General features: G+C 39.3%; 1 protein-coding gene across 5 annotated transcripts in view; it reads left to right on the plus strand.

Annotated features, from left to right (window-relative positions):
• The window catches only part of LOC134220370 (uncharacterized), a 1,038,156-nt gene that overhangs the window by 583,199 nt on the left and 435,329 nt on the right, over nt 1-19,628 (plus strand). For all 5 annotated transcript variants that reach the window (XR_009981878.1, XM_062699412.1, XM_062699413.1 and 2 more), the window contains one exon: nt 17,610-17,965. Coding sequence is in view for 4 of the 5 variants with exons in the window: in XM_062699412.1 (XP_062555396.1) it covers nt 17,643-17,965 (323 nt within the window). In the remaining variant the exon portion in view is untranslated. The remainder of the gene's footprint in view (nt 1-17,609; nt 17,966-19,628) is intronic.

Genomic DNA, 19,628 nt, shown 5'->3' on the forward strand with positions numbered 1-19,628 from the left:
TGTTATTGATGACTTCATTCTCCAAAATCGGCAAAGCAATATGTCGTTTTCAAAAGGTTGGTTTTCAGCGATCCATACAATAGGTTACCTGCTTTGTTTATATGTTTTCAATATTTTGATGCAGGTAATTCATTGTATTTTCTTTTTGATTATGATTCATCTGTCTCCTTTTCCTTGTTCACTCTACCTAAATGATACCCAAATGGACTATTTAAAGTGGTCTATAAGATAAAAGTATATGTCAGTCAAGAAAATCAGTGAAATTGTCCAGTTGCCTTACTGAAGAAACGTTTAATACAATGAAGCACGAATGCTCAAATTGCCATGTTTGGAGTAATTGTTACAGGAAACTTACTCCTAAACTGTATGATTATGGAGCGGAAAGGAGAATAAAATTGGATAAAAGCTGTTCCTACATTTGTAATACCTGCTATTGCCGACTTTATCGCATTATCAAGAAAGGAAACGAGCCAGCAGCTCCAAGTGCAGTTAATATAGAATGTGAAAATCAAGAACTCACCGTTTCTGAACCATCGAAGCTTGACGATCTCGCCGTTGCCGGACCATCAGGCACCAATAATTTCGTAGTGGCGGGACCATCTAGAGTGAACAATTTCGCCGCAACAGCAAACATCAATAATGGTGGTTTCGAAATAATCGATCCCAATGTCGCTGGATCATCGGAAATTTACGCTGTTCCTAGTGTTGGTAAGTAGAGTAATCTCTTCTTTTTGTTCATTCAGACATCATGATTTGCTACGTTATACTAGTTGTACTCGATTATTCAGAAAATTGAAAAAAACATCAGTTCCGTATAATCTTACCTAATCCGACCTAGTAGCTCAATTTGTAGAGCAGTTGCCTATCATGCAACAAAATAGAATAATCGAATACAATATGTATTACATTATATGAAGAAACATGCTCCTAACTAATAGTTATTTTTCCATCTTGTTTTCAGAATCTTTGTTTTCTTTGGAATCAACGAGTGCTGAACCAATTGGTAGCGCTGGTGCCCAGAAACCCGGAGACGGTCAGGAAATTCTTCAACAAATGAAGGCAAAATTTGATGAAATATCTGACAGAAACGATCGATATAGGATTCTAACTTCCCTTCCCAAATCCTGGACTGCATACAAAATGATGCAAGAATTCGGTGTTTCGCAACGAACTGCTCAACGTGCAAAGAAATTACAGATTGAAAAAGGTTTTATGAGCACACCGGAGACCAGAGTAAATATGTTGTCTTTGAGCAATGGTACTCTAACTGTAGTTAGGGACTTTTATAATAGTGACGAGATAAGCAGAGCATGTCCTGGGAAAAGGGATTTCGTTATTGAAAATATGGCAGGAGAAAAAGTGCATGTACAGCGCAGGTTACTTTTATGTAACCTTCGTGGAATTTATTCAATTTTCAAAGAGCAATATTTTACTTTTAAAATTGGATTTTCAATGTTTTCCAGCAGCCGCCCAAAAAATTGTATTCTAGCTGGTTCAAGAGGAACGCATACTGTCTGCGTATGCATTTATCATCAGAATGTTAAATTAATGTTTAAAACCCTTAAGGACAAGAAACTTATTCATAACCATTTAAAAACGTATCATGACTTGTTTTTTAAAATACTTTGTGAAAATCCTACAGAGAAATGTTGATCGATCGTTGTCATTTAAATTCAATGCGAATGGATGCAGAAGAGTATGTGGAAACATTTTTAGAAAAATTAAGCGAATTATCTCCGCATAATTTTAGTGCAGAGCAACAAGGAAACTACTTAAAACAACTTAAAATTAATTTGGAAGCAAATGATTGCATTATAATTGCTGACTTCTCTGAAAATTACTCCTTTGTTATTCAGGACGCTATCCAGCTTTTTACGCTAGCTATAAATCAACTGTGGGACGTAAAATTTGACGCAAGCTGTGTACAGATTTTATGGCTGCATCTTGGTAGCCGTGGAATTGAGCAAAATTTGTCATTCAAAATTGCGTTGTTATTGGATGTGTCGGAAATTCGTAAACAAGTTCTAGAATATATTTTCTGATATTTTACTAATATTTATAACAGTTTCCAGGTAGACTCACTCACTGGGAGGCAATGGAGGGGGTCACAATATGAGACATTCTAGACTTTACCGCAAAACTAACTTAAAACCAACATGCATTATTATTCATCGCCTCATAAGTGGTTTAAAACTATCCGGAACTGAATCCGTTGCAAATATACAGGGATCCAGAAAAGAGAGGTGCAGGTTAAAGTGATTTGTATTGTTGATATTCATCCGAGGTCGTTTGTTTTAGGGCAATCGATTTTGCCATCTAGCATCCGTAAAACTACGGTCCTTGTTGGACCCTTACGGGATTGGTGGTAGATATCTGAAGTTTAAATACAAGATGATTCAATATATCAGGAATGTTCGATCTTTATTTGAGCATAATTGGTCATTCCTTTGGTAATACTATAACAAATCCTGCCAAATATATATATATATATATATATATATATATATACAGGGATTGTTAGAACACCAACCAGGCGACTCCATTCGACACGGCAAGATTGTCAAAAAAAAGTTGGACGTATATGGATCCAACTGGCTGGTCGAAGTTTCCGCAATTTAAAAGGGTAATGCTCGGAAGTTTATTGGTTGGGATCAGATGCTCAAGATTCTAACGGCTATTTATCTGTCCATCCAATTATGTTCGAGCCCCGTTGAACAAACTCAATGCGGACATCCACCTGGGTCTCTAAACAGCTATAGCAGCCTCAGCGCTTGAACTGCTGCTGTTAAGTAAGCAAGCTTTCAAAAATCTAAAATAATAAAAGATATTATTTAATAAGACACAATTACATTTACTTGCAAAGAATCATAAGCCCTCGATTTCAAACCAAAAACAAAACTTTGTTTGGCGAGAAAAACATTCAGCGTGCTTCCAAGGCAACTAGGATTCCGCAATAAAATCTGTACACAGCATGTGTCAAAATTTGATACCATAGTTGATCTGTAGCTATAATAAAAAGCTGGATACAAGGTTTTCATTGGGCAAACGCTCAATGCACAATCCATCCTTTTGCCATATATTATAAGGATGAAGCACAAAATTTAAAGTTTACAAGCTTCATAGCAATCGCAGAATTTACTAAACATAACCATGTTGCCGTTCGGCTGTTTATAACAAATTGTGTGAATTTCATTAAAAAAATAGCTACCTTACCTGAAAAATATCCATTTTTTTCCTGATGGATTAGGCAGTCAATACAAAAATAAGATGACTGCTTTCAATTTGTGCCACATGTACAAAGACTTCGGTCTTAAAGCAGAGTGGAACTTTTTTGCCACTTGCCATGGAAAAGGGCCTTGTGACGCTTTAGGAGGTGGTCTAAAGCGAAACGCTTCAAAAGCAAGTTTACAAGGCCATCATATTACAACTGCATACGAACTTTACTCTTGGGCTGTTTCAAAAGTAGATTCCAAAATATATTACGAGTTTTTCTCGGAAAAAGATTACAATGCAATGGAAAAGAAAATAAAGAACCGTTATACTCGCGTAAAACAAATCTCTGGGACACAATCGTTTCATTACTTTAAGCCACAAAACGAAAATTACATTATCGTGAAACGGTTTTCGTTTTCAGATGAAGAAAAGTGTGTTAAATTGTAAGAATTTTGCTATGTAATATTTTTTTTGATGAATTATGAAAAATAAAAATAATTAAATTAAATGCTGAGTTTTAATTGAAGGTAATCAGAGAAAACCATTGCTTGTAGTCTAAAGCTTTGAGATTTGAGCTACCATTCCTTTATATAGCAGAGCCAAGATTCTCTCAGATAGCGCTGGTTGCCAAATTTTTAATAATACCAATGGAAAGCATTCATTACACAAAGAATTTCAACGTAGATTTCATTGGTCGGAAAAATTGTGTTTTTTGGACTTCAAAATTTATTTTTTAACTTCACTAAATATAAAAAAAATTCTACACGCTAAAAAAAAATTCTAGTTTCAGTTCGGTTCACTCAAAATGACCCTTTTGTGGAATAATTCAAAATAGTTAAGTTTACTCAGTCGTGGTTTACGCTACCACTCAAATTCGGCATGAGTGCCTCTGCAACCCTTATGAGCACTCATGCTGAATTAGGACGCTAACGGACCATTGTGGTTCCAGTTACAGAGTAAACCATGGTTGAGTAAACCCTAGCAATGTTGGTCTCTGCTTTTAAACAATTTGAGGGTGATTTATAGTTCGTACATTTAATGGGGTCAGAATTGGACAAGCCTCCCCTACTTTTGATAGGTACATTACTTCACAAATAAAACTAGATTTGTAAACATGGTTATCATGAATTTATTAATATCTTATTAATAACTTATTGATAACTTCAACAGAATGATTCCCACAGTTATTTTGAAGTGATGGGAAATTATGCTCATTCCATGTGTGTATGTTCAGAAAACTTGAAATTTTCAAAAAAAATGTAACACAAAAACGGCTCGATGAACATTTCCAATTTTTTGATATATTATAAAAAAATGTTTGAATTTTCATAAAAAAAATATAAAAATATATGGTCGTTGTGGTCCAACATTTCAAAAAACATAAAAAACGAATATTTTGGCCATTTTAGCAAATTTGAGTACACCAATACACCAAACCAATATTCTTAGTAAAAACTGGAAGTAATACGCTTTCTATCCATAAAAAAACATTGCAAATCGATACAGTGGTTCAAAATTTATGATTTTTTTTAAATAAAAAATTTCGAAAAATAGCGATTTTTCTGGTAACCTTATATCGAACATGGTCACCCTAATAAAAAAAAATAAAAAAATACGGGTCTAATTATTTTCGATGAAAAACATACCAAGCGATTCTGTGCAAAATTGGACAACTGTTTTTTTCAACTCTATTCTTTTTCCGTGGAATCGCTGAACGTTCATTCCATGTGTGTATGGGCAGAAAACTTGAAATTTTCAAAAAAAATTAACTCAAAAACGACTCGATGAACATTTCTAATTTTTGATATGTTATGTAAAAATATTTGAATTTTCATAAAAAAATATAAAAATATATAGTCGTTGTGGTCCAACATTTAAAAAATCTTAAAAAACGAATATTTTGACCATTTTAGCAAATTTGAGTACACCAATACACCAAACCAAAAATTTTAGTAAGAACTAGAAGTAATAAGCTTTCGATCCATAAAAAATATTGCAAATCGATCCAGTGGTTCAAAAGTTATGATTTTTTAAAAATAAAAAATTTCGAGAAATAGAGATTTTTCTGGTTACCCTACATCGAACATGGTCACCCTAGTAAAAAAATAAAAAAAACGGGTCTAAATATTTTCGATGAAGAACATACCAAGCGATTTTGAGCAAAATTGGACAACTTTTTTTTTCAACTCTATTCTTTTCCCGTGGAATCGCTGTATAGATATGTGATTAAAGATTAAAAAGATATATGCAATGCGCTTTGGAATAATGGTCACAATAGTGCTCCTGCACTGAGGGATAGTTCCAAACCATAGTTAAAATACTCAACCGTCGTGGACTTGTTACTTGAACCTTTCTGAAAAATACAACAGCTGAAAAAAAATCGCACGGAGTGCGAGTGAAATTGTGCGGGTGAGTCAGGATGAGTGTGGGCCCCGAAACGTATTTCGCTCATATTTTTTTTTTCAAGTCGATATTATGCAGTGATATGATCACCAATCGAAAGCTAGTGATCTTAGCTAACTTTTCTCCGTAGTAACTGCCTTTTAACCTTTTCAGACCCAAATGTTTCTAAGCGGTATTACCCAGTAAATTTGATATATTCCATTTGTTTTCGTGATTGATAATGAAGAAATCAAGTTTGTACAATCCCATTTAATTCCTCTACTTAATTGTACCTTGACAGATACGTATTTCGACCTCAACAATAAGGCCGTCTTCAGTGTCTCGTACTTGACTCTTGCCACTTTCCCTTTCATTTTTTCTTCCTGTTTTCTTATTACTTCTCCATTATTCATTCTTCCTATTTCTTCTTTTCCTCTTTCTTCTTTTCCTTCTTCCTTCTTTATTCATCCTTCTTCCTTCCTCTTTCTTTCTTATTCCTCTTTTTTTCTTGTTTTCTTTTTTCTTCTTTTCTTCTTCTTTATTTCTTCTTTCTTCCTTTCTATTTTTTTCTTCTAACGACCGCCTTTCTCACTTCTCGCTTCTCACTTCCTCCACGCTTCTTCCCCACATTTTACTTCCCATTTCTCACTTCTTATATCTCTCTTCGCACTTCCTCCTCGCTCCCTTCTCACATTTCACTTCTCACTTTTCAATTCACACTTCTCGCTACTTACTTCTTAGTTCTCACTTCTTACTTTTCACTTTTTTCCCATTTCAAACTTCTCACTCTCCTCTTCTCTTTTCTTACTTCTCACCACTCAAATTACTACTTCGCTCACTTCTCAAATACAGTCTTCAAAAAATCACACTCTGGGAGCTGCTGAGATTCAAAAAATGGTAGAGAGATCGATCCCAATCACGCAAACGTTCCCAATCCAGGCATGCATTGTCTTTTTCCACTTTATATGGGAGGATTGAATCCTGGGATTTAATCCTAAAACTTTTGATACTTTTTGTACAATCCCAATCTAGTAATCTATTTGACATTATTCAGTAATTCAAGGTTTTTTCACCCAGGTCAATTTAATATGTGCAAAATGTGTTACTGCATTTCACATTCATTCATTATTCATTGCAGATAAGGCCGCAAGACATATATCCTGGCGGTTGTCAACATATCGTTTCTGGCTAAAGGAAAGAAAAACGGAAGCCCTTCCACGGGGAGCTGAGCTTCAGTACAGTGGACGATTGGTTTAACACACCCACACCCTATCGGTCTTAGCCGAACGTGAAAGGATGGATGAACAAACATTACTTCGAGCAACAGGATGGTTCAGTTTAGTCACGCCCAACCAACATTTAATGATTTAATATATTACCATGGTTAAGTGTGTACGTTCTCTCCGGGAAATACCATACGGTTGATGGTCCTACTAATCCTTCTTGAACGGTATTTTATACCATTGTTAGGTTTTACAAAGTATTATCAGGTTCCTCATCTCTATAGAGCTCTGTATCCTTCGAATTCCACCATGGAATATAGATACAGATTTCTCGTCTTCTACAGTGTTTTAATAAAAGCATCAAAAATATCTTTCAAATTCCGACTTCACTATATATATTAACCATATATAATGTATGTGCATTTTCAGTTTATTCGGACTCTTAATTGAGCAAGACAGTTTTCCAAATATTTAAATCTAGGATTGAATCCGAGCATCAATCATGCATGCTAAGATTAGAAAAAATAAGGATTTGAAACGATCTTGAAAATAAGGATTATTTCAAAGCATGCTTGTTTCAATCTGAGAGTAAAAGGATGTTCTTGAAACACTGCTCAAATTTCACTTCTTATTTCTCACTTTTCACTTTTCGATTCTCTCTTCTCGCTTCTCACTTTTCACCGATTCCCACTTTTCACTTCTCACTTATCACATCACACTTCTCGCAACTTACTTCTTAGTTCTCACTTCTTACTTTTCACTTCTCACTTTTCATTCCTCATTTCTCACTTTTCACTTCTCTCTTCTTATTTCTCACTTCTTTATCGCTCTTTTCTCACATTCCACTTATTATTTCTCACCTTTCAATTTTCGATCCTCATTTTTCGCTTATCACTTATCACTTCACACTTTCCGCTACTTACTTCTTAGCTCTCACTTATTTTTATTTCTCAGTTGCCACTTCCTCCTCGCTCACTTCTCACATTTAACTTCTCATTTCTCCCTTCTCACTTTTTGATTCTCAGTTTTCACATGTGGTCTCGTCCAAATCGTCTCGGAGCTACACAGAAGGTGGCGCGTGGACTCGAGGAATGGCTAGTTCAGGTGCAAATAAGAGGTGGTCCAAGGGTTCGGAGTCGGCTTCATGGGTCATACCGGTGCCCTGTGGTCGAACTCGATCCTTTTATCGAGCAAGTGGCCGCGCTAAGAACAACATGGTATCGTCGCTTTCGCGGCGTCGCTCATAGGAGTACGCAGTGTAGAAGCGTGGCCAAAACTATGCTAATCATTTTGTCAGCTGTAAATGCATTTTGCTCCGCCACGCTCAGTGTGGATTATGATTTATAATTTGGGTGTTATCCGATGGTTTGGACTGGTTTGAATAGAGGCTTACCGTGCACAGGTCGTTTCAGGTTTGCATGACAGTTGATATGGCGAGCTTGAATTTAACATTATTCTGATTCTGGCACTCCGTCATTGGGCGATGGCGAGGGGGGAGACAATATGACTAGATGAAATATTCAAGAACTTCAACTCCATAGACAATCCATATAGAATGGTCGTTCCAATAGTTGGGAGTCGATTTTAAGCGAGGTTGCGAATCTTTAGCATGATCATTAGGCTTCTTAGAAGGCAACAGTGAAACGTGCAATTCAACAAAATACCCAGAATTTGTCTGTGATATCTATCGCACCAGGGGCAGATACTTCTAGTCTAGTCTAGTCGATCTACACAATCGCGCAAGGGGCAAATGCATCATACAAAAAGTGTGACGTGGGGGTGAGTGGGGTATAAAATGCTATTTTTGCGTTACGTTATCAATGGATCTTTCCTGCGGTGCGGTTTTCGTTCAGTGAAGTCTCAGGAATGTTGCTCAGGTTTAGTTTCCCATACTAGTTTTCATACAAACTTGAACTGGCTTGCGCTCAACCAGTTTTTGTTCAAATCGGTTTTTGGAGGACACTCGGAGCATGGGACGGAATCGAGTGAGCGTGGTGGTGCTGGGTCATTTTTTGAACCATCCTACTAATATTCATTGTTTTTTTATAAATACGACACCAATACTACTACAGTATATGACAGTTTTTATTGTATAAATACTTTCAAAGCTTTGTTTTGGTACTCAACCCACCTTCACCTTAACAGCAAAGCGTATTTTGTTTTGTTTTTGTGCTTTTTGTATTAAACTAGTAGTAAAATATGACCACCGGTAGCGTCAGATGTTGTTATTAGGTAGAGCACCACTTGGCGTAAGAACGCTGCCTTTGGGAACTACAGCGTGCTTGCGACGAGTAGTGTCCTCCTCTGACTCTGTCATTGAGTATGATTTTAATGTTGATTTTCATTCTTTAATTATTACTTACTAAGTTTTCCGAAGATGTGCTTTGTTTGTACACTTCGACTATATAAATTTGTCATAGGATAATGTTAAAGTCCCTGGATAATGTATTGATATTACAATCAAAGGAACAGATCAGACAAATTCGTTGCACTTCAAACGCTTTATTTCTTAACAACCTTTTACATCCGAAAAATGCGTAAGCTTTTCATCAAAGCCCAGCTCTTCTTTGTAAGCGAACCATTTTATGAGCTTTGTCGCTAAAATCATAAATATTTTTTTTCGCCTAGCTTTTCTTCACTATATTCAAATAAAAACAACTCACGATTGCGTAATGATGCGTGAAATGTTTTTCATGGAGCTTATTGAGAAAACTCCAATCTTTCCAACGCTGACAATTTTGTTGCTTGATCGGGTTTGGAACCTAATCAAAAGTTTAATTTTGTAAAACATATTATTGTAAAGAATGTAAAAAAAAGCTAGTACACCCGATTCTTTATTTTACATGGGGGATGCGTTCCGTGTAAAAAAAGTTTTCAGTTCAAAATTTAATCCGTGTAAAAAAAGTTTGCAAAATGAAGCAACATTGGAAAAATTTTGTATGGGATTTTTTTTACTCGGCCGTGTAAAAAAAATCCGGGTGTAATTCGGGTGGAATCGGGTGTAATTAATATCATCATTATGGATCACCTAAAAACAATTTCAGATCGAATCATGCTTGGAAAGGATTTTACATACCCTCATTATTGGTACCTATATTGATTTTCATCATAAAAATAAATAAAAACCCAGAAAAACACGATAAAACATGAACATTTTTTCATGGACAATTGCGATAAAACTAGCATGTAAATTATGGTGAAGTTTTGGTAGCCAGCATTGCTCACAAGTAATCAATATTGATCCAAAAATACCAGGGTAAGTTAGTTTTACTATTTGGATATATAAAAATATTGTTTTTGACTTTTGGCCAGGATTTTAGCTGAAATATTCCTTAATGCGTCGGTCAACCGGGCGGGTTCCGAGCCCGAGGACGGAAAGCGGTACTCGTCAAGGCTGGGGCAGGCGTAGGCATCGCGTCTGCAAGTTCCTCTGTTCTTCTTCTTCTTATTGGCATTACATCCCCACACTGGGACAGAGCCGCCGCGCAGAATCTGTGTCAAAAGGTCGAAGGTCATAAGGTCGAAGGTCATAAGGTCGAAGGACAAAAGGTCGAAAGGACAAAAGGTCAAAAGGTCGAAAGGTCAGAAGGTCGAAAGGTCAAAAGATCGAAAGGACATAAGGTCGAAAGGACAAAAGGTCGAAAAGACAAAATGTCGAGAGGACAAAAGGACAAAAGGTCGAAAGGACAAAAGGCCGAAAGGATAAAAGGTCGAAAGGACAAAAGGTCGAAAGAAAAAAAGGTCGAAAGGACAAATGGTCGAAAAGACAAAAGATCGAAAGGATAAAAGGTCGAAGGGACAGAAGGTCGAAAGAACAAAAGGTCGATAGGATAAAAGGCCGAAAGGACAAAAGGTCGAGAGGACAAAAGGTCGAAAGGACAAAAGGTCGAAAGGACAAAAGGTCGACAGGACAAAAGGTTGGAAGGACAATAGACCGAAAGGATAGAAGGTCGAAAGGATAAAAGTTCGAAAGGACAAAAGACCGAAAGGATAAAAGATCGAAAACAAAAGGTCGAAATGATGAAATGTCGAAAAAATTGAAGAAATAAAGGTCGAAAGTCAAAAAATTTAAAGTACAAAAGGTCAAAATGAAAAAATGTCGAAGGAAAAGAGGTTCTAAAAAATAACAGAAGGTTGAATGAAAAACAGGTAAGAAAAATATTAAAGTTTCCCGTCTGAAGACACAAACATTCACAAATCACGTTAGGGAGGGGGTTGCGTGAAGTGTGACGATCTATACAAAATTTTCAGATGTTTCTTATGAAAAGTCAGACATAGGGAGAGCGGGAGGGAGGGTTGAATATTCCCTATTTTTGCGTTACGTAATTATTGGATCTTCCCTAATGCAAATTTAGGCAATTCCATACCCCTCCCAACTTTACAGCGTAACGTAACGGTTTCTAATAATAAAAATAAATGTATTTTGTACATTCGTGCATAGTTACTTAAAAACAAATTTTGTGAACAAAAACGTATCATCTTTTGAGCACATAAAAATAAAATTACTGTCATTAGAAGATGGTATGTTAAGCTAAAATGATATATTTTGAATCATCATTTTGATGAAAATGAGTGAAGAACTGTTTTCATGAATTACAATTGAAGTTAATAAAGCCTAGCAATACTTTGATTAAAATAAGAATACCCTATGTTTTAACAAAAAGAATATTCTAGAATGAAATGTTTTCAAGTGTTTTTGGTATTTCATATGCGGTATAAAAATGCGAAACTCGAAAGAAAAGGTTATAAATAAAAGAAAGAAAAAAAAACAATGAAAATAAAGTTAAACACAAATAAATATTAATGTGCGAAACTCGAATGACAAGCCTTTGATTAAAAGAAGGAAAAATTCAACAATGAAATATCTGTTAAAACATAATTGTGCGAAGGAATGGTTGATCAACACTCGATTTTGCCCATTTTTTTTTTTTGACCTTCGACCTTTTGTCTAACAACCGCAATTTCATTCTTTTGTTCTTTCAACTTTTTGTCTTTCGACCTTTTCACTTTCGACCCTTTGTCTTTCGACCTTTTTTCTTTCGACCTTTTGTCCTTCGACGTTTTTACTTTCAACCTTTTGACCTTTCGACCTTTTGACATTCGACCTTTTGTCCTTCAACCTTTTGGCTCAGATTTTTTTTGTTTCGACATTTGACCTTTCGACCTTACGACCTTTTGACCTCTTGGCTCAGATTGTTTTGTTTCGACCTTTTGACCTTTCGACATTTTGACCCTTCGATTTTTTGTTCTTTCGACCTTTTGACCTTCGACCTTTTGGCTCAGATTTTTTTGTTTCGACCTTTTGACCCTTCGACCTTTTCACCCTTCGACCTTTACAGCCGTCAACCTTTTGTCCTTTCAACCATTTGTTCTTTCGACCTTTTGTCCTTTCGACCTTTTGAACCTTCGACCTTTTGACTCAGATTTTTTGTTTCGACCTTTTGTCCCTTCGACCTTTTGATCCTTCGACCTTTTGTCCTTTCGACCTTTTGACCTTCGACCTTTTGTCCTTCGACCTTTTGACCTTCGACCTTTTGTCCTACAACCGCCTCGCAGCTTAGTGTTCATTAAGCAATTCCACAGTTATTGAATGCGAGGTTTCTAAGCCAGGTTACCATTTTTGCATTCGTATATCATGAGGCTAACACGATGATACTGTCATGCCCAGGGAAGTCGAGACAATTTCCAATCCGAAAATTGCCTAGACCGGCACTGGGAATCGAACCCAGCCACCCTCAGCATGGTCTAGCTTTGTAGCCGCGCGTCTCACCGCACGGCTAAGGAGGGCTCCAAGTTCCTCTGTGTGCTGGCGAATAGACCCTATCGCAGAGAGGTCAATTTGAGGTGCACGCGGCATCATCATTCTTGATACCAGTCGTGCAGAGGGAAGCAGGCGCGAAGTCGATCCTTCCCACCTTCCGAAGACATAGGGCATAGGGTAAGGCCACCTGGAAAGCCGGCAATGCGCCGGCACGATACCATGGTATTCCTCTGAAAAAGCGAGTCACGATGTTCGATGCTGCAAGGACACTCAGCTAACCTCAAGGGTGCGTTGAGCAATGGCCCCTCTTTGAAGCATTACTTTTTGGTTGTACCGAAGGGACGGTAGGCTTGGCGGCAATGGAAACGGTTTAGCGGGTCGGGGATGTAGTCCTGCCTCCCTCGTTTGCTGTTGGAGGTGGTCCCTAACCCCGCGGTGGTCCCGAGTCAGGTACGAGACACTGTAGACGGCCTTACTGTTGAGGTCGAAATACGTATCGGTCAAGGTACAATTAAGTGGTGGAATTAAATGGGATTGTACAAACTCGTCTTATGACAAGTGAAATTTGATAGTTTAGATATTTTAACAACATCCTGTACCATGAGACTTCCGAGCATCTTGAAAAGAAGCTTCCGAACCAGTTGAATGTAGGTTTTCGAGCTTCTTGAAAGTAGGCTTCCGAGCCTCTTGAAAGGATGCTTACGAGCCTCTTAAAAGTAGGCTTCTGAGCCTCTTGAAAGTAGAATTTCAAACCTCTTGAAAATTGGCTTACTAGCTTTTTGAAAGAAACTTTCCGAGCCTTTTGAAAAGAACCTTCCGAGCCTCTTGAAAGAGCCTTATGAAAGAAGCCTTTCGACCATCTTAAAAAGAGGCTTGTGAGCATCTTAAAACAAGGCTTCCGGGCCTCTTGATAGGATGCGTCCAAGCCTCTTGAAAGGAGGATTCCAAGACTCTTGAAAAAAGACTTCCAATCCTATTGAAAGGGGCTTCCAAGCCTCTTGAAAGGAGGCTTCCAAGCCTCTTGAACGGAGGCTTCCAAGCCTCTTGAACGGAGGCTTCCAAGCCTCTTGAAAGGGGCTTCCAAGCCACTTGAACGGAGGCTTCCAAGCCTCTCGAAAGGAGGCTTCCAAGCATCTTGAAAAAAGGTTCCGAAACTTTTGATAGAAGGCTTCTGAACATCTTGAAAGGAGGCTTCCAAGCCTCTTGAAAGGAGGCTTCCAAGCCACTTGAACGGAGGCTTCCAAGCCTCTCGAAAGGAGGCTTCCAAGCATCTTGAAAAAAGGTTCCGAAACTTTTGATAGAAGGCTTCTGAACATCTTGAAAGGAGGCCTTCGAGCTGCTTGGGGGACTCCTTCCGAGAAGCGTAGAAAGATGCTTCTAATTCTCTTGCAACGAAGCAACCGGGGTATCCAGATAGCCTTGCATGCAAAGGCGTAGGATTGCCAATCCGGAGATGGCAAGTTTGATTCTCGGTCCGGTCTAGGATGTTTTTGGGTGGGAAACATTCTGGACTCCCTGAGCATAGTGTATCCATTGTATTTGCCACATAAGATACATGCTCATGCAATGGCGGACATAGAGAGCTTTCAATTAATAACTTAGGAAATGCTAATAAATTACTAGCTGAAAAGCAGGCCAAGTTCCAGTTTGAATGTAGAGCCATAGAAGAAGAAGAAGAAGAAGATCGAAGCAACCAAGCTAAAAAAAAGCGGAGGCTTCCGAACCTTTAAACTCTAAATTCAAGTTTAAAAGCATATTCTCAACATATTAGTCAACATTTCGCTTAGATCAGGTAGATTGCATTGAAGATTTTCTAAATTTACGCATTCTACGTTTTGACCGTTTGATCTCTTGTTCCACAACCCTTTATGCACTGTGCTGGTTGTGGAGGTAATCGATGAGATTCTGGTAGATGCGATTGACCGTGAACCAAACCGCGGGCTGTTATGGCAGCCTATAACCATGGAGCACCTAAACGACTTCGAATTGGCGGATGACGTTGCACTACTCGCGCAACGGCGCTCTGATATGCAGAGTAAGCTCAACGACCTTGCCGATCGCTCCTCCTCGGCAGGTTTAGTCATCAACGTCAACAAAACCAAATCGTTGGATGTAAACACGGTGACTCCTTCTAGTTTCACAGTAGCCGGGCAACCAGTGGAGAATGTTGAAAGTACCAAGATCGACATAGGCGCACGGATCAAGAAAGCAAGGGCTGCCTTTGCGAGTTTAAGAAATATCTGGAAAAACAGGCAGATAAGTGAACGCACCAAAATACGAATTTTCAACTCTAACGTGAAATCTGTGCTGTTATACGCTAGCGAAACATGGTGTGTATCAGTGGAGAACACTCAACGGCTGCAGGTGTTCATTAACAGATGCCTGCGGTATATAATTCGGGCCTGGTGGCCTCACAACTGGATTTCAAACAACGAGCTCCGTCGTCGTTGTCACCAGAGGCCGATAGCAACATACATTCGGGATCGGAAGTGGGGCTGGGTCGGCCACACTGTACGTAGGAACGGAAACGAAATCTGTAAGCAAGCATTAGACTGGAACCCAGCGGGACATCGCAGCAGAGGCAGACCCAGAGGCTCATGGCGGCGAAGCCTCAATAAAGAAATAAAAGAAGTCGACCGAAATCTAACCTGGCAACAGGTTAAAGCGATAGCCGGGCATCGTTCAGGATGGAGATCTTTCAAGTCGGCCCTTTGCACCACCGGAGGTGTACAGGATCCATAAGTAAAAAAAGTAAGCTGGTTGTGGAGGGTAGGATTCAATTGGCTTTGATTTACTGATCGCCATCCATATTATGTACAAGACAAAATTTTGAAATAAAAAATACACAATTGTCAAAACTTTATCAATAAGTTTCAATTGGAATTGTAATACGTCCGCCATTACGCATTTTTGTCCAAGGTACCCCCTAGGGCCAGCGATGGTACCCCCAGGGGTACGTGTACCCCAGGTTGAGAACCGTTGTGCTACTGGTCTCCGAAAGGCCAAGGGAGGATAAAAAATAAATAATAAAATGAAAAAAAAAATCAAAAAACTCTCCGTATTTGTTAAAAATATGTTTGAAAAAACCTCAAAATGTTCTAGTTCTGGATATTTTATTATTGCTAAATAATAATGTATATTTTATTTTAAGGCAAAAAATTCGAGGGGAGAGACAAAACATTTTAAATATTTGTAATGGCATAATGGAAACAGACATATGAAGGAGGTGTTAAGTGAGTGTGAATACACTCTCTCTTCTACATATTACTCCAATTAAAAAATTGGTTTCAGCTCTGAAGATCACTTGGTTAATAGTTACAGTTCAAAAAGGGGAGAACGCCATCGATAGCAGCCTGCCGAGAAGTAACTTTCCAACAAATCAAACTTTTGCTTAAGCCTAGAAGCAATCAACGTTCGAAGAAAAATTATCCTTCCCTGACACAAATTGAGTTTTCCACTTTCCATCTCTCTTGGGGGTACAGAGAATCGAACTTCATCATCGTTGCGAATCCAGTTCTTCCGTTTCCAATGACTGCAGTTGCAACCTCGAAGAACCTGCATAACTACCTTCACTACATCCCATTGCCTTCCATCGACGAACTACCAGCGCCAAGCGACCACCATCATATTGCGCGGTGGGGACCGGCATGTAGCTCCAAATGGAACATGGAAATCAAATCCCAGCCCGACCGCAGTGACAAATTGTTCCAGCGTCGATATCGACCGCCACGACACGACTCTACCCCCAACCCAAGGAAGCAGAAAGCAGCCTGACCTATGACGATGGCATTCCAAGAAATGAAGTACCTACGATTGCTGTAACCGCAATGTCGCGAAATGTCGTGAGGTCGAGGATGCGGGCGTTTCTCAACCGGATTGCGATGGTGAATTTCCGTTTGTTTCTTTTTCTGCCCTCCGCAAGGCTCGGGACGAAACAAGAAAAATGAATCTCACTCGAACCATTAGCATCGTACTACTTGAGGACATAGGCGGAATAGGCAGTTGGAAGTAATACGAAGACAACAATGGGATATTTTTTTTAGTCATTAGAGATTTGAATTCAATATTTTGAAAATGTGACAGCTTCACTCATTAATATCTTCTCCATTAATGAATGTGTATTTCAATTATATGAACAGAACCCTCCTAGAAACGCCAATGAACATTAATTTTCCTCGGTGCTAGAAATCCCAAGACTTCAAAATCTGTTCCCACTTGCTTGTGGTTTCACTGTGGTTGCTGTGAAGTTCGGCTGAATGAATTTTTCATGCACTTCGCTGAAGCTCTTGCTGCTGCAGGTTCACCGGACGAGTTCAGACCTAAGCAGCAAAAAGATTGTCCAACGTGTCCCCGGTGGCAAACACCAAGCATTAACTGGGACCAAGATGACATTCGGTGTCTAGTGACTGGTGCTGGTGGGGTAATGGTGGTGGTCGTTAAAGGATACCAGCACCATGTCGCCCTACGGCTGTCCTTCTCGGTGTAGTAACAGACATTTCGAGTGTACACTCATTCCGGGTTCGACCAAATCCCTTCCCATTCCTGCCTGCCTGCAAGAGTGGACTGTTGGTTGCTACAAAAGTTGCCGAGACAGTTTTGGCCTTTTTTATCCGATTATACTTAAACCGCATACCACAATAATGGCACTGAATCTTTGACTGGGCTGGAGTTCCGGGAAGAACACAGCTCCGGACAGTTGGGACTTGCGATAGTGCCTCAACAGGATAAAAAGTAGCAAAAAGATACAAAAGATGCTCTTCCGGCTACAAACTGCTACAACCCGGTGCCCTGTCTGGCAAAATTTGCATAATTCGGTATGTACATGTACTACGGAGCTTTTCGAGAGGATTTTTCGTGACACTGCTATTGAAAGTTTTCTTGTTCTCATTTCCCCCTTACTCAAATTGTCATAGCCGATAACGAACTTCCACATAGCTACAGCAACTAATTTCTCTTTTTGAATTTCTGCCAACTGCCATTGATAAAAAAAAATCTAATCTCCTTCATCCTTCCATTCCTCTTTCTTGCAGATTTCACACCACGGTGCCATTGAGTGAGCTACGATGCTTCAGCAGCCTGGGCCTACGCTCAGTGCTGACCAGCAATCCCAGCAGCAGCCCTCCCAATCACCCCCAACGATTACGACGACAGCGACGACGACGACGGCGGCGGCGGCAACCGCGACAACGGCCTCGGTCCAGCAGCAAGCTCAACTGCCGGTGAATCTTCTCTCCAGCCAGCAACCGTCATCGCTGACCTCGTCGTCCAGTGCGTCGTCAACGCCACCGATTCAGGATGTCAACCGGTATCTGGAGTCGCTGCAGGAAACGCTGAAGGAGGGCTGGACGGCGCACACTGCCAAGGATGGCAGGCTGTACTATTGCAAGTGAGTGCGATTGGATTTCAAGGGATTTGTCATTTGTTATTCAGAAAAGAGATTTTTATATTTAGCTTTGAATGTGGATAGAGTGTGTGTGTTTTGGCGTGACGTACATCGTCCAAATTTGCTATGGTGGCTATATTTTTTCATTTTTTTGGGCCAAAATCTATGCGAAATGCACCTTTGGAGGAACCATTTTCAAGCCAGTGACGCAATCCAGATAGGCGTCCCGCGTTTCGCAGGACGCTTGCTGGTCACATTACCATAACTTCTAAAGTGACGGTTTCGGTAATTTATATTACCTTTTTCTTGCGGTTTTAAATAGATTGCGAAAGGATCAGAGTAGTGAGACGTCTCACTTCTCATTCCTCATTTCTCAGTTTTCAAACGACATGTTCGGTCAAAAGTCCTATTGTGTCAAATGTCCTATTGGGCCAAATGTCCTATTGGGCCAAATGTCCTATTCGGCCAAATGACCCTTTCGGCCAAATGTTCTATTCAGCCAAATGACCTTTTCGGCCCAATGACCCTTTCGGTCGAATGACCATTTTGGTCAAATGGCCCTTTCGTCCCTTTTCGGCCAAATTACGATTTCCGTAAAATGACCCTTTCGACCAAATGAATTTCGGTCTATTGGTCTGTTCGGTCAAATGGTATATTCCAACAAAAAACTTTCGACCTAGTGGCCTTCTGTCAAACGGCCATGTTGTGCATTAGGGTGGCTCAAAAAACACTTTTTCAAATTTCTTGATGGGCCGTCCTCTTATTCGGTTCTATTTGATGCCCTGATGCTCTGGACAAAATGTCAGCCAAATCGGTCAAAGTTTGGGCGGTGCTAAACTCGTTGGAAGTTTATATGGAAAAATGTATGCAGAAACATCCAAAAACAGTGATTTGCAGTTGAACGGCACAATTTACGATCAAGGATCATGATACTCATTCAGTTCTTGTAGAATTAAATACAGAATGTTATGCTGAAAACCGCGAGAAGATTAGAGCTTATTAGGCAAAGATATTAGCATTTTACTGGAGTGTTGTAGGGGTGAATTTATTTCTTTTCAAAGGTAAAAGAAACGAAATTTGCTCAAACCTCACTTCAGAAAAATGCTAATAACTTAGCCGGGCAAACTCTAATCTTCTCGCGGTTTTCAGCATAACATTCTGTATTAAATTCTCCAAGATCTGAATGAGTATCATAGTTCTTCATCGTAAGTTGTGCCGTCTAACTGCAAATCACTGTTTTTGGATGTTTCTGCATACATTTTTGCATATAAACTTCCAACGAGTTTAGCACCGCCCAAACGTTGACCGATTTGGCTGAAATTTTGTCCAGAGCATCAGAGCATCAAACAGAACCGAATGAGAGGGCGGCCCATCGAAAAAGTTGAAAAAAGTTTTTCCCATACTAATCTGAGCCACCCTATTGTGCATGTATAAATCAAATTCCAGACGTAGGCTTTTTTTTTCTAATTTTCCAAAATAAATTCTTCTAAACTTCAAAAGAAAATTCTGCAGAGTTTCCATAAGGACCCTCAGAACTTTCATAGAGATCTGCCATTTAGCTTCCATTGCCTTGATATTCCATCGAGCATTACCGGTGCCCTTGAGGTCGTAGCGTCTTCCGCCACCACCTGTTTGATAGGTATCTTACCTGCGATTGCACGATATG

Source organism: Armigeres subalbatus, chromosome 3 (assembly GCF_024139115.2).
Source record: "Armigeres subalbatus isolate Guangzhou_Male chromosome 3, GZ_Asu_2, whole genome shotgun sequence".
NCBI classification, from domain to species: Eukaryota; Metazoa; Arthropoda; class Insecta; order Diptera; family Culicidae; genus Armigeres; species Armigeres subalbatus.